This window comes from Seriola lalandi, unplaced genomic scaffold (assembly GCF_002814215.2).
Source record: "Seriola lalandi dorsalis isolate HSWRI2012SDOR001 ecotype SW California unplaced genomic scaffold, Sedor1 jcf7180002054563, whole genome shotgun sequence".
NCBI lineage: Eukaryota > Metazoa > Chordata > Actinopteri > Carangiformes > Carangidae > Seriola > Seriola lalandi.
This window is the reverse complement of record NW_019525116.1, coordinates 2,051,755-2,066,181: the sequence shown is the minus strand read 5'-3', so window position 1 is coordinate 2,066,181 and position 14,427 is coordinate 2,051,755. Positions and strand designations below refer to the sequence as shown.

Sequence of the window (14,427 nt, the reverse complement as noted above, 5' to 3'; positions counted from 1 at the left end):
GGGGGGGGGGGGGGGGGGGGAGTCACAAAAAGTCAGTGAAGTGTGGAAAGATCACACACCATTATGAAAAAATATTCAGTGCAATGAGTGAAGGGGGTTTGTCGACTGTTCACACTGCCTGTGGTTCTCTGAGTGAAACCTATGTGCGATGGTTCACCTCAATATGTATGTGTGTCAGGGTGGTGACAAACGGAGGTGCTTGCAGTGGGCATGTATCTTTTGTGGTGACAAGAAAAAACAAAAAAAACAACAAAAAAACAAAAAAAAACAAAACCAAACCCATGCAGTATATACCCATCGCTGCAGTACCCATGACCAACACCAGGAGTCCCCAAACAACACTATCACACAGAGGGAGAGAAGGAAGAGTTCAATGACAGAGCAACAAAGTCCTCAGATGACCAGAAGATTTTGTTTCTGAACACAGAGCTGGTTAAAAGACAATGAAGCAACTGACAAAATTCGCTGGCATCTTTGGAAAGATAATTTCAGGAGAAAAGGACGATTCACAGCGGAGGTCAGCACGTTTAAAAACAAGAGAGCAGGAGAGAGGGGGAAAGACTACATAAATGAAAAAGAAACCTCATCACCTGAGTCTGAGTGTAGAATAGGAAAACGCTGATAAAAATAGGCTCTCTGACAATTCTGTACCTCTGAGACCCAGTACAAGAAAAAAGATGACAGACAAAACGGGGCCGTACAGAGGAAGAAATTGACGGCAACAACAAGTGGGATTTGAGAAGGTAAAAACAAAGGTCCACACACCAGACAGTAAAAAAAAAAGAGAAAGAAAAAGCAGGATGAAATGCCAAAACAGGAACAGGAAGCCAACGTAAAATATATTCCCACATCGAGCACCGCCTTTAGAGAGGCGGTGATTCCTGGGATACAGCGACAAGGTAACTTCTGTCTGAACTCACCGTCCTTCCAGAGCTCAGAGACAAACTTGTCAGTGGACTGGTTGAGCAGTGAAGCCACGTTGTCATTCAACGGGTCCATGTTCTTCATCAGCCACTCATCCGCCTTGTAGTCCACCTGAGGGGTGACATCACACAGGAATCAAGGTGTGTTTTTTAGACTCACATCTTTAGGGGATTGTTTGTAAAGTTATTACAAATTAGGCTTAAGTGATGCATTAATGAGATGGCATCATAACTAAAATTCACGTTTACCTTGCCGGCATAATGGATGATGCAGAAGTCGGCTTCATCCTTCAGTTTCTTGGGTTTAAAGAACTTGGGGTGTGTGCCCTGCTCCTGCAGCACCTTCTCCACAAAGCTCTTGTCTGTGGCCTTTGGAAACCAGCACTCCTCATCCAGCAGAGCCAGAATACCAGGGGGACTGGCCTGGAAGCAAAGGAAGAGTTCAGAGTTCAAAGCATGAAACAGAAAAAAAACCCAAAAAATACGTACAAGTAAAATAACAGAAGCGAACAAACTCACGGGTTTCTCGATGAGGTCGATGCAGGGCTGCAGGTCCAGGCCGAAGTCGATGAAGCTCCACTCGATGCCCTCCCTCTGGTACTCCTCCTGCTCCAGGATGAACATGGTGTGGTTGAAGAGCTGCTGCAGCTTCTCGTTGGTGTAGTTGATGCAAAGCTGCTCGAACGAGTTCAGCTGGGGAGGGAGGAAGAAAAATAAATGGGTGAGAACACCGTCGATCCACAGCACAAATATAAATTGAATGGGTGAAATTCACTGTGAAACAGAATGTGACACAATAATCATTTTATCTCGATTATCTTGTTTTTATAAATCGTTTGAGGCCAAAATCATAAATCAAAAACAAAGTTCGATTAATCTCCCAGCCCTATTTGTACATACAGAGTCTTTGTTGTAATACACTGCCCTGTAGGCAAGTCATTTACAGTTTGCCTCGGTTGTTTACCTCAAAGATCTCGAAGCCAGCGATGTCCAAGATGCCAATGAAGGAGGCTCCCTGTCTCTTGGTCTTGTCCAGGGCTTTGTTGATCCTCATCACGAGCCAGCGGAACATCCTCTCGTATGTGGCCTTGGCCAGGGCCTCCACAGCAAACTCAGCTTGCTCCTGGGTCTGGGCCTTCTGGACGTAGTCTCTGCCCACCTTGATCCTGGGTGACAGGATGGCTCTGGTGAAGTCTGTGACGTTCATGCCCATGAGGTGGCACACTTTCTGGGCAGCTGGTGCAGAGGAAACAGAGAAATGGTGGAGCCGACAGGAAAAAAAGAGAGAAGAGGGAAGACAATGAGATTTAAGATACAACTGCAGGATCTTAAAACTACATGTGAAGGTGTAACTTACCCGTGTTGTCGGGCATGGAGGCCTGGTCTGTGTGTCGCTCCTTCTTGAAGCTCATGTTCCCCAGCTGCAGGACAGAGGCCACCACCTTCAGCATGCCTGCAGAGGAGGAGAACAAACATGGTTTTATGTTGCACTTTTCAATTCGACGGCAAAGTTCCACTTAAAGAATAAAAAATAAATAAATAAAAAAATATGTTTTAAAGTAATTTGCTGTCTGCCTTTTACCTATTTGCTCGTCCTCAGGGATACTCATGATCCTCATGGCCTCCAAGGTCTCTGTAAACAGATCCTTGTCCTGCTGCCCAGGAATTGTGACGTTCCCATTGGAGAGGAAACGGTAGTTGTTGTAATTTTCAAGGAGGAGTTCATCTGAGGGGAGAATGATGGCAGTGAGATAAATGTCAGAAGAAATTAAAATGCTGTGATCTGTCAGAATGAAAATAAACAATCATTACGACTATGAAAGTCCTTAAGTCTTTAAACATATTAGTTACGTAACGCGTTGCTTACTGCGCAGTTTGTCTCCAGCCCCTGTGAGCAGGTAGTAGAAGATATGAAAGGTCCTCTCGTCTTTGGCCTGGCGAATGGCACGGGATTTCTCCAACAGGTCTAGTGGTCAGTCTGTTAAGGACAAGTTCTCCGATACTACTGTGATGAAGCTCTCCCAACTGTTTGGTGCGTTGTAGTGACACTAGTGGTTAAAATTCCTGCAGTGGATCTAAACCACAGCATTTAAAAAAAAACGAGGCTAAAACAAGCACTGCAGTGTTTTCAGTTCTAAAAAGGGAAGCGATCGGACGGTTTCAAGGATACAAGTTTCAATATTGGCACCAACGATGTAACCATTGACGTCGAAGTTGATCCTGATGAATTTTCCCTACAGGAGAAAAAAAAAGGCATTTAATAAAAAGGTCTATAAGCAGGCGGTTTATTATAAGAAGAAAAAGAAGAAGAAGATGAAGCTTCGAGTCTTACAAATCTGGACGAGTTGTCGTTCTTGACTGTCTTGGCATTTCCAAAGGCCTCTAGGATGGGGTTAGCCTGCAACAGCTGCTTCTCCAGCTCCCCCTGGTGGAGATGAAGAGAAAAGCAAAGCACAACATAAAGTATACATTCTCTTTGCACCACCATTAAAACCTGGATAGTTCTCAGCCATGGATTGAAATCTAACCAGACAATGGATTAATCTCTGTGATGTATCATGCGATCTGCTGTTCACTTACTGATAATGTTTTGTCATTGTAAGAAAACTGATTATCTTGCTTCCTTTTAAATAAATATGTTGACATAGTGATATTTGTTAATTTAAATTTACCCATGTTGTACTTACGTCTGAGGACAAGAGAGATCATGGAGTGTACAAGACATTTAAAAAACAACAAGTGACAAGAGGGATACCATATACACACACCAGCAACACACACAAACAAACACACACACTGCACCCAAGCATTTTAACCCACACACACACACAATGTCAGGTTAGTGCCCAAATCTGCAAACACCCAGAGACCCCAAGACCCTCATCAGTAACCCATCACCTGTGACCCAGAGCAGAATAATCCAGTGAACCCCCGAAAGACAAACGAAGTCCTTTCAGCTTCAGTGTAACATTTAACCTCTTCCCTCGAGCTGTACTGGCTTTCAGTGAAGTCTCTGCACGTACACAGTGCACCATTGTGTGCAATACAGTATCACATCATTGGTAAGTTATTTTTAAATTAAAAAAAAAAAAAAAAAAAAAAAAAACTTCCCTTACACATATGATATGAACAGTCATTAAAGAAAGGCAAAAATCTTTTCCCTCTTTGCTGAGCAATATGTGATTTTCAGCAACATTTCACCCTGTTTTTATTGTTGTCTTATTCTGTTTTCTTACTTCTATTTTTTATGCTTTTTATGCGGACCGACATCATTTAAAATCCAAAAGCTGCCATTGCTCCGACTCATAGGTAAAAGACCATATCACATGTTAAGATCGAATTAGGGCATAAGAATTCAAAGCAATGACATTCTGCTGCGTCAGAGGTCTGTACCACCGACTGACTGAAGGTCCAGGATTATCAAATTAATTTCAAGCTATGCAGCAAATCCGATTCTGGACTACTGCTCCTTCACTGAGCATCTTGATAAATAAATAAAAAACTTTGATAAACAAATCACTTTGGTTTAAGTTGAGGGACACAAAAACAGGTACAGACAGGTACGCTTTTATAGGATATCATTTAATTGTTCACACACACACACACACACACACACACACACACCAAGCAAAAAATTTTATGCAAATAGAGAAAAGCAATTTTGGACTCAGGTGCACGCACAAAGTAGCGATACAAGTTATGAAAAATTCAACCAGACAAATATATGAACACAGTCATGAGAGCAAAAATTGCTGTTTTTTTTGTTTGTTTCTTTTTCCAGCAAAAGCCCCTCCCCCTTTATCCTCCCATTGTCTGGCTGAATTTTTCACAGGAACACATACGGCTGCCACTGATCTGCAAACAAACTTCCTCCTTACTTCCTATTGGCTGGCATGACATGTCACCTCTGCCCTTAAAACAAAGTGACTCCCACAACAGTGCACTCCAGCGAGGAGAAAAGAGGAGGGAGGATGAGGGGTGAGGGTGGGGGAGGAGGAGGATGAGGAGGAGGAAGGTGATGACAGAAGCAGGTGGGGAGGAAGGGTGAATGGAGGGAGAGAGTTAACTCACATGTGACAGGATCGAGCTGTTCTGTTGATGGGAAGAGAGAAATACAACAACCTCAAAAAAAGGGATGACAGATGTGGTTTTCATCAAACCCCAACCATGTTGCGTTCAGCAGCATCTATCAAAAGGCTGGCAGGCCAGATAACAGGGGAGCAGGTTTTTCTGACGTAATGTGCGACTGCTACATGGTAGACTGAGTTTTATTCCAGATGAGTAGATGCAGTAATATCAGCGAAACAGAACATATGACGGATGAGGTAAGGCCTCTGCTTTGTATAACATGTCAAATGAGTGCCAGGAGCCTTTAAATATGCACTACTGTTTTCCTGTGCCTGCGGAGCTGTTATCTTGACTGCCACCCCTTTTCCTGTGATGGCAGCAGTACCACATCAGAATGTGTCCACTGAACACAGCAATGGAGATGATGGATTAACAGTCATGTACACAATCAAGTGCACAAACACAAATGAAAAATAAAAAACGTGGTTGATCAAGAGAGAGGAACAGGAAAATGTTGATCCTGTGAAAATAAAAAGCACTGGAGGGATTAGGGATCGTGTCTCACCTGAAAATGACGATTTGAATAAGAAGTAACAGCAGGGAGTGAAAGGAGAGATGAAGGGAGTAAGATGATGGATAAACAAAGGTGCGACCAGGGGATGTAAAAGAGTAACAGGAGGAAGGTTTGAAGGGTGAACTGTGTAGACGAGAGAGGCAGGACTGACCTGATCTTTTTTGGTCTTGTGAGAGGAAGCTACGTGAGCCAGATACTGGATGACCTTCTTGGTGTTCTCTGTCTTTCCAGCACCAGACTCTCCTCTATTCGAGACAAACAGAGAAAAAAAAGGCAAAGGATTGAGAGAAGGAAGGTCTAAAAGAGAGCGCTGTTCATACAACACTAGAGGAATGTGATGTCTGTTTGTCCGTTTTGTATCTGAAACTCACGTGCAAAGAATGGACTGGTCTTCACGATCTGCAAAATAAAATGTGCAAAAGCTTGATTATGCAGAGCAACAATGCTGCGTATTCTAAGTGAGCCTACATTATCACTACAGCACATACAGTTTCACTCTGTACAACAGGATGTACATTGGCCACAGGCAGGAAATCTATATCCGGCTTCCTGTGAGTGGAAAGAGGTGCTGCCGGGTTTCTAACCAGCCGGTTAATTACCCGTCAGCTCTTGTAACGTGGTCTGAACAATTTGGAGCCAAATATGGGAAAAGAACCAGAAAAGCGACAGAGGGAGGGGAGGGGAGTAGTTTAGGTGTTGGTGCATGAAAGATGACGGAGCTCGGCACACGAGGGAAGACAGGCCTACAGGAGGCGGACTAAAGAAACACAGCAGTCCCGCAGGAAATACCAATTAGGTGCTCGTAATGTTACGTTTCTGTTGCAACTGTACATTTAAGTTACACAATACTATGTAATTATATATTGAGGGAAGAGTTTGTGTCTCAAGAAAAATGCAAGTGAAAAGACAGGAAAGTGATGAGAGCACTTGACGGGATATGTTTCTAACATAATCACTGTGAATAATATCCTGAGAAATTAAAATTGAGCTCAATCAGTCGCAAGATCAAAATGAAAAACAATGACATCAACATAATCTGTAACTTTTGTGGATTTAAAAGTATATCCTGCACAAAGAGAGTGATAAATAGGAGGCCCGGTTAAATAAAAAATACAACTTAGCTAGAAGTTAATAAAACTTAGCAAGAGTTGAGAGCGTCTGGCATTTTCTGAGGCCCTTGGGGCAAGTGAATCATGTCAAACACTACGAGCAAGTATTAACTCTAATATTCCCCAGTACTTGGTCCCCGGTGTCTTCTATTCTATTTTAAGACCCAAACTCAATATACAAACTACTCTCATGCACTGCATTTGATTTTTTAAGAGCAGGCTCTGATGCAAATAATCGGCCAGTATTACAGCGTGTGTGCGTAAAAACGCGTTCGCTTTCGGAGCCTCACAGTTTATAGCTCAGTGTGGTACCACTCAGGACACGGTAGCGTCACTGACAATGTAGTCTTAAAGGGATGCAAATTACAAGCTTTGGGAAGAAGAAAGTATGAGTGAGCCATGTGAGCCAGCAGACTGCATATCCAGTAAGGACGATGACTTACCCTGCATCATGCTTCTGTAAGATGTGTCAGTGATGGCGTAGATATGAGGCGGCATTTCATGCCTCTTCTTGCCCTTGTACATATCGACAATCTCCTCTGAGTAGATGGGCAGGTTCTTGTAGGGGTTTATGACGACACAGAACAGACCAGAGTATGTCTGCAGAACAGAGAGAGAGGTGGCATTTAATAAGATCTTCCCTTAAATGTGGGATAAGGAAACAAAGTGAAGGCACAAGAGGATGAGGAAGGTGTTTGTGTGAAATGGGATGGTTAAAAATACGATAAATGAGATTTCCAAAGACTGTATTCAGTGCGTAGATCAGGATCATGGATTGGTTATGTCACAAGCTATCATATGCTGAAGTATAATGGCTTCTTCATAAAAAAGGAGAAGTTGTATTTCATTCATTAATAAGGCCTCCCTCCCCCCATCAACACCAAGCTGAAAGTTTCTCATGAACTCTGATTTGTTTCCCTCCTGAATTATGTAATCTCAACCCCGCCCTGCTGCAAGTTTAAACTGATGAGTGACCTTGGCTTTGTCAAACTACTAGCGACTTGAGTGGTTCATCGAGTCTTATCTGAAATCTACTTGACAGAATTATCTTTTCTGCTTTGAGGCGGTGTTTAAAAACACTTCCTTTCTGTAAACTCCATGAAATCTTTCACATTTCTCCTCCTGACTTCTGATTTTTTTTTCTTCTACGTGCTGCATTCCTGTGCTGCCCTTCCACCATCTCTGTACCAGGCATCTCTGCCTGTATTGTACACCCTCTCTCCCCTGGGAGACACTCAATCGAAAAACTACAGAGGAGTCTGGAGCCTCTCAAACCAACTGTAGCCTGGGGGGGGGGGGGCTGTGTTGATATGACCCGGTCAAAGGGACCAAATTATTCCCAGCCCAGGGTAAGGTGGATAAATAACATCAATTATGGGGGCAGTAATAGCTGTTACAACACATTTTACATTCCATGTCCATCTGTGCAAAGCCTGGCCCCTCCCTCCTCCCTTAATGCTGTTCTTCACATCTCTCATGCTGTGTACTTCATTGTTCCCCTCAACTTCCTGTTTACAAGATAACTCCAAACACAGAGGAAAAAAAAAAAAGAAAGAAAAAAAAACAAGAGACAGATGAAGAGGGCGAAGGGGAAGAACGCTTGTATAGCACGGACTGTGTTTCTTTGCAGTGGCAATTTGGACACAATAGATCATCTTAAACAATGGGGACTAATGAGATAATTAGGAGGTCGGACAGGGAGATGAATTGGTTTGGAGAATGGCCATGGGAGATTGTTTTCTATAAGCCTGTGGGGATTTTTAAGGACCAGTGTGTTGGATTTAGAGAGATCTGTCGGCAGAAATGGAATATAATATTTATAATTAGCTTAAAATGAGCCCTACATGAGGAGCGGGTCCTGTAAAAACAGAGCCCGCCATGTTGCACTGACATGTTTCTACAGTAGCCCAGAACGGACAAACCAAACACTGGAGGCCACCGTAGGTTCGACTACACGCTTAGGAAGAGAGGGGTGAGGGGAGGGGTTTTTCAGTCGCTGCTAAATGCAAATAAATCCTACACACCGGTCCCTTAAAATGATTACGAAGAAAATGCTTTGAGAGCACGCCAATGGGACCAATTTAGCTGCACTTTTGTGTAAAACACAAATGAAAGAATGCTATGTTTGATGTGTTCAAGGCTGCTCCATACTCACATATATGAGACCAGAGTAGTATCTCTCCTTCAGGTTGTGCAGCACAGACGCCTCGTTCAGGCAGGTGAGCTCGGCCATGTCCTCGACCTTGCTGAACTTGGGCGGGTTCATCTTCTGGATGTCATCCTTGTTCACCCTGATCTTCTTGCCAGAGTCTGCCAGCTCCACCACGCACTCATCGCCGCGCTCTTCCTTCACGGAGCCGGCTTCGAAGCCCAGGCGCTCAGAGGGCACCCATACCAGCTTCTTGGTGGCCCAGTCAGCCTGCGCCAGGGGGTTGTTGACCAGGTTGCGGTCCACGTACAGGAACTTGTCTGCGTCTGACATGGTGGCTGTTTCAGAGAGAGAGGGAGGGAAAGGTCAGTGCAGTGAAATTTAAAAATTTCAGAAAGTCTGAACTGCTTCATTCTGATTATCATTTAAATGTATCTGGTAGAAATAAAGTTTGGTGGTTAAGTTAAAAAAAAAAAGAAGAAAGAATAGAAAGGCCTTTGCTATCTTCACATGCAATCGCTGAGGAATGCAAAGTTCACCACTGAAGTGACGTACAACAGGAAACGTCTGCTCAAGTCAGGTCGGGTCGACAAAACACACAACCATGTCAAACGCGGCCCCATGTTACTCCCTCGCTAACCGCTGTGAATACTTAATCAAACTTCCAGCTGCTGGACCATCGGGGTGACAGAGGGGGGAAAACCTTTGCCCAGGATCACAGAGAAACCGGTTCATCTCGCAGCAGAGGCGCCTCCAAGTTTGGCTGGAGTGCTCCGACAAATACAGCGGTCCGTTTGCTGGTGGGAAGCCGGTGAGGGAGCAGGCCTTTGTTGTTATTCCTACTGCTTGGTAAGGGTGATCTCGATGAGATACTGTAAACCTCCTTTTCAAACAAATAGTCCCAGTAACTACATCTGGAAAAACAGGCCATATGTACAATTCCTCTTTCCATCTTTTTTGGTTAAGATGAACAGTAAAGATAAAAAGCAAGTTTCAGTTTTTGTATTAAACAACAGAGTCGCGTTGTTTGTAACTCACCGTTTCTTGATTTCTTAAACTTCGTGGTTATTTTTCAGATTTTAGTCCATAACCACAATTACTAAATAAAGTTCAAGTTTTGTTTGGCTCCTGTTTCACTCCTTCTCATGGCAGCCCACCATCTCTCTTTTTTTTTTTTTATGTTACTCATTGGAACAAATTGTTATCTCCAGTCAGCAAAGTTCAGTACTCCACTCTGCCTAAAATATTCCTGGGTTATTAGTAACTGTGTTGGGATGCAGGAACAAAAACTGGAGCCAGGTTATTGCTGGTTATTAAAGACCCTCATGTCCTAGAAAGCTTTGGCAGTGGAAATGGGACATTGGTGAAACTTCTAGGAGTCAAGTGAAAAGAAGCATCTGCCACTTTAAATACACAATTTGATTGAATTTGATTAGAGTCAGAGGATACAAGTCAAACTGGGTAAAATTTCCCATAAAATTTGTAGCGAACCGACACAAACGCTTGACATTTAACGCTGCGTGCTGAAGCTTCATGTGAAATATGAGCGGCTGATTGTAAACAATATCTTGTTCGGGCATATAGACAACAAACTCTGCACAAGCTGTTCTCGTGTCCATCAACCTCTGAAAGCTCATAAGTAACATGTTGTTGACAGGGAGTGCTGCAGTTTAACCCATATAGAGAGTGACTAGACAAGTTTAACCGGTACGAAGGAAAAAGACGAAGAGTGTGGGCTGGAATCAAACCGCCCGCGCTTCAGGGAGTGCAGAGTGACTCGGGGGCAATTAGCTGAACATGGTGTGCTTTCACTGACACTGGTGCCCCAGACTTTACCATCTCAATTATCATTCCGACGCAGCAGGGGCATGACAACGTTTTCCCAGCAGCGCCAGGGTCGTTAGCCGTCCTCGATGTTCCCTCACCTCCGAGGCAAACAGTAAAAAGCAGCATTATGGACACTTGTTTGCATATGCTGTGTGGCTCATATGCAAACACTAAGAAGAAAGAAAGAATTTTTTTTTAAAATCACTGCAGAGGTTCAGCTCATACACTTCATCATCATGAAGGAAGACTATTAGCTGAATTGTTTTATGTGTCCATGTGAGTAATTTCACATTGCTATGTGGCCCAGTGGGAGATCCTGGAGCCAAATTCTCATGCTCAGCATCATAAAACACTGTTTGTACTTAACAGTGCAGAAAAAAAACACTGATTTCATTTCCCTGGCTTAGTGATAGACTTTATTAACTTTCAACTAATTTTGTATTCCCTGAAATTTATGAACAGTAGGTCAACTATGATGTAACACACCTGTAAATGTACTTTGATTAATGCAAATTTTGTATTTTCAAGTTACTATCTATGAAAAAAAAACAAACCCTCGAGAAAAAGTAGAAGTTGTTGCATTTAACAGGCTTGTGTCTGTCCCTTCTGTTCCAGCACATTAACCCTGATCTGTGAGAAAGAAACGCAAGGGGGAGAGAGCCATTCTTCTCATGACCCCTCCATCCCTCCATCAACGCTGTCCAACCCAAAGCTGCTCACCCCGCCTCCCCAACTCCCATCCCTGGTGTGCCGACCCCATCCTGCAGCAGAACGTGGGGCAAATTAGTCCTGCTACACCTCTCAGCTGGCTCCACACTCCCTCCTCTGCCTTCAGTCACCCTGCAATTCCTCTCCAGAATCCTAACACCCCCCCCCTGTCTGTTTATCCAGTCCTTTCAGGGTCGCATTCCTCTCTTACTCACCCCCTTTATCAGGGAGAGACAGCGAGCTGAGGCATTCCACAAATTTCTGTCCTCCATCCTCCGTGCCTCCTCCCTTACATCTTTCTCAGACCTATTCTCTGGCTTTCCTTCCTGTTTTTCCCCCCACTTCCCTTATTCCCATCACACCAGCGGGTCATGTGTGCCCTTCGATGTTTCATCACTCAGGGGAGATCAACATCAGCTCACACCGGCTGCACAGATCGAACAGACCTGAGCGCTCTTGTTCATAGCGCATATGCCTTCACCATGTTCCCATGCTCCTTTAAAAAAAATTCACTTGACCATTACTCGCTCCAGCACATTTGGATCAGTTGGCCCCATGCAAGGTTGAATACGAGCCATGACTGATTATAATCCCTGTAGCTTTGTTGTTTGGCAAAAACAAGAGGTGGAGCAGAACGGGGTGAACACACCCAAAACTCTGCTGCTGATGTAGATCATGATAGGCCTTAAAAGAGAAAAAAATTATGATGTGACTTTTGCCAAACAAGCATGTTCCCTCACACCTGGGGAATACGAGCTGTAGGCCAGGGCATCTCTGTAGCATCACAATGCTTCATTTATAATTTTAAAGCTCCTGCAGTTTGGATATTACCCTTTTTTCTATTTCTATTTCAATAATTTTGATTAATTGTTCAGGCCTTGCTTGGTATGTTTCAGACATTTAATGTTGCAATACAGAAACAAACGGTCTGATTATATTAGTGTGTGTGTGAGTGCTGCAACTAATTTATTTTCAAAATTGTTTCGCCTGCAAATTACATTAGGGTTTCAACTAGCAAATATTTTTATTTTCTGTAAATCTGCCACTTATTTTGCCATTAAGGGAGATATACGTTTGTCTTTAAACTGCTAGAAACTATTCAGAATGGCGTTAATAATTTCCCACAGTCCATTGCGACATCTTCAGATCTCTCTCTTTGGCTGAACAGTTGCACAAAACACAAACATGTGGCAGAGAAAAGCATCAGATCCTCGTATCTGACCAAATAGAAACAGCAATTTTTTTTTTTGAACAGGTGCCAATTCATTCTCTGTCGATCTAATCCATTAATTTATGTGCAGTTCTGGTCTAAAAAATGTCAGAAATCACTTCTTTGAGTTGTTTTACTGTTCGCCCAACAGTCCAAAACTCTGCAAAACCTTTGATTTAGAAGCTTAAACTAAGGAATGTTTGGTATTATTGCTTGAAAAAAAAAAGCCTTTAACGGTCGATGAGACTGTTGATGATTGATGATGAATTGACAATCAACTATTGTTTCGCCTCAAATACTGAGATAATTTGTAAAGACGCAAAAGACACAAGTGAGAGTCAAGCCCGCTGATGTGTGCCACAGTCCGACACACATGCTTGACACAGATAACTCGTTGACACACTTCAAACTACGTCTCCAGAGAGTAGCATGAGGACTAAAAATTACTCCAACAGCTATTCTAGTTTGACAAGCGCTGGTCTATATTGAAAGTAGAGAGAAGAGGAGGGATAAAGAACTCCCACCAGACATTTTTAGACCCAGGCCTTCCCACATGGAGGCTGACGGTTATGGTAAGACAGGGATGTTGACTTGACTTTGAGATAAAACAATGTGCATTAACACTAATCACCCCCACCCACAGAGGTCCATGGCTCAGGGTCTTGCAAGCCTTCCTGCCAAGTCCTCTCTAATCCTGTAAGAATCACAGTTTCCTTGATTCCTTGTTACTTTGCAACGCTGCTCGGATGCGAAAGCATTCACTATCTATTCTCTCGAGGCCCATTTATGACGAGATTAGCTGGTCTTGGTATTCATAACAAGGATTACTCATTAATTGAATACGTGGACACACAATCATCCCGAAACAACCCTTGACGAAAATCCCCAAACTTTATGGAACCTGACTGAGATACCATTAAAGGATTATCTTCTAAAAATTCCCAAATGACAACAGAGTTAGCAGTATCCTGTCAAAGCTGCAGCAGCAGCGGCTTGAAAGAGGAAGAGGCAGCACAAAATAAATAACACTAGGAAGAGAACAGGGGCCAGTTTTAGAAACCGGCCTCATCACAGAGACCAGACTGTGGTTACAAACAGAGGAAGTAGTGCAGTGGCCAGGACTTTGAGAAAGATGTGGAGGAGGAACAAGGAGAGAAATGGGAAAAGGGACGAGCTACAGAGCGTCCTTTTCAGTCCCGTTTGTCCCCGTTTAGAAAGCAGGTCAACCTTCGTCTTTATAGAAAACTCAGGCCATCCATCCATCAGTCTGACTCCCTCTCATTCCTTTCCACCTCACTGACCCTCCCTGAGTTACTGTAAAAAAAAAAAAAAAAAAAAAAAAAAAAAAAAAAAAGAAAAGCCAGGAGACGTGACAGCCTCTACAACCGCACATCCATGTACAGTCAAACCCTCCTGCTCCGGCTAAAGGGAACCCATAAACCAGCTGCGCCGTGTTGACTGCCCATTGACAGGAATAATAATAGAACAGCAGCAAAGTCAATAACACTGTGTTCCTACCGACCGCATCCCGTTCCCAACATCCCAGCTAGCTTGCACTGAACCACATCTGCTCGTCTTCAGCCGTCCTTCCTCATGCCATGGATGTTGTTTTACACTGTTGTCACCCTAGTTTGTTTGGTTTTTAACTGTTTATATTTCCCTTTCTAACAAACACATCCCCATCTCCATTCCTAGGGCAACAGTTCCTCTTGTGTCTCATGGCTTTACCCCTCCATCCCCTTCACTGCGAGTTTCACGCTCATGAGAGACAGACTGGGGGCCAGACGGAGAAAGGTACCGAGTCAGTCAAAATTCATTATGGGCTCACACGTCGACCCCCCCCCCCCCCCCCCCCCACT

At 43.5% G+C, this 14,427-nt stretch overlaps 1 protein-coding gene across 2 annotated transcripts in view; it reads right to left on the bottom strand.

Annotated features, from left to right (window-relative positions):
• The window catches only part of LOC111662461 (myosin-9-like), a 31,300-nt gene that overhangs the window by 10,405 nt on the left and 6,468 nt on the right, over positions 1 to 14,427 (bottom strand). The window contains exons 2-15 of one of the 2 annotated variants that reach the window (XM_023416326.2): positions 8,830 to 9,161; positions 7,118 to 7,274; positions 5,937 to 5,964; positions 5,717 to 5,810; positions 4,995 to 5,015; positions 3,256 to 3,348; positions 3,094 to 3,157; positions 2,791 to 2,889; positions 2,506 to 2,649; positions 2,281 to 2,376; positions 1,888 to 2,159; positions 1,443 to 1,616; positions 1,173 to 1,346; positions 921 to 1,035 (exon numbers count right to left, since the gene is read on the bottom strand). In XM_023416326.2, coding sequence (XP_023272094.1) covers positions 921 to 1,035; positions 1,173 to 1,346; positions 1,443 to 1,616; positions 1,888 to 2,159; positions 2,281 to 2,376; positions 2,506 to 2,649; positions 2,791 to 2,889; positions 3,094 to 3,157; positions 3,256 to 3,348; positions 4,995 to 5,015; positions 5,717 to 5,810; positions 5,937 to 5,964; positions 7,118 to 7,274; positions 8,830 to 9,156 — 1,858 coding nt within the window. In that variant the 5' untranslated portion in view covers positions 9,157 to 9,161. The remainder of the gene's footprint in view (positions 1 to 920; positions 1,036 to 1,172; positions 1,347 to 1,442; positions 1,617 to 1,887; positions 2,160 to 2,280; positions 2,377 to 2,505; positions 2,650 to 2,790; positions 2,890 to 3,093; positions 3,158 to 3,255; positions 3,349 to 4,994; positions 5,016 to 5,716; positions 5,811 to 5,936; positions 5,965 to 7,117; positions 7,275 to 8,829; positions 9,162 to 14,427) is intronic. The other variant, XM_023416327.2, reaches the window with a different exon arrangement.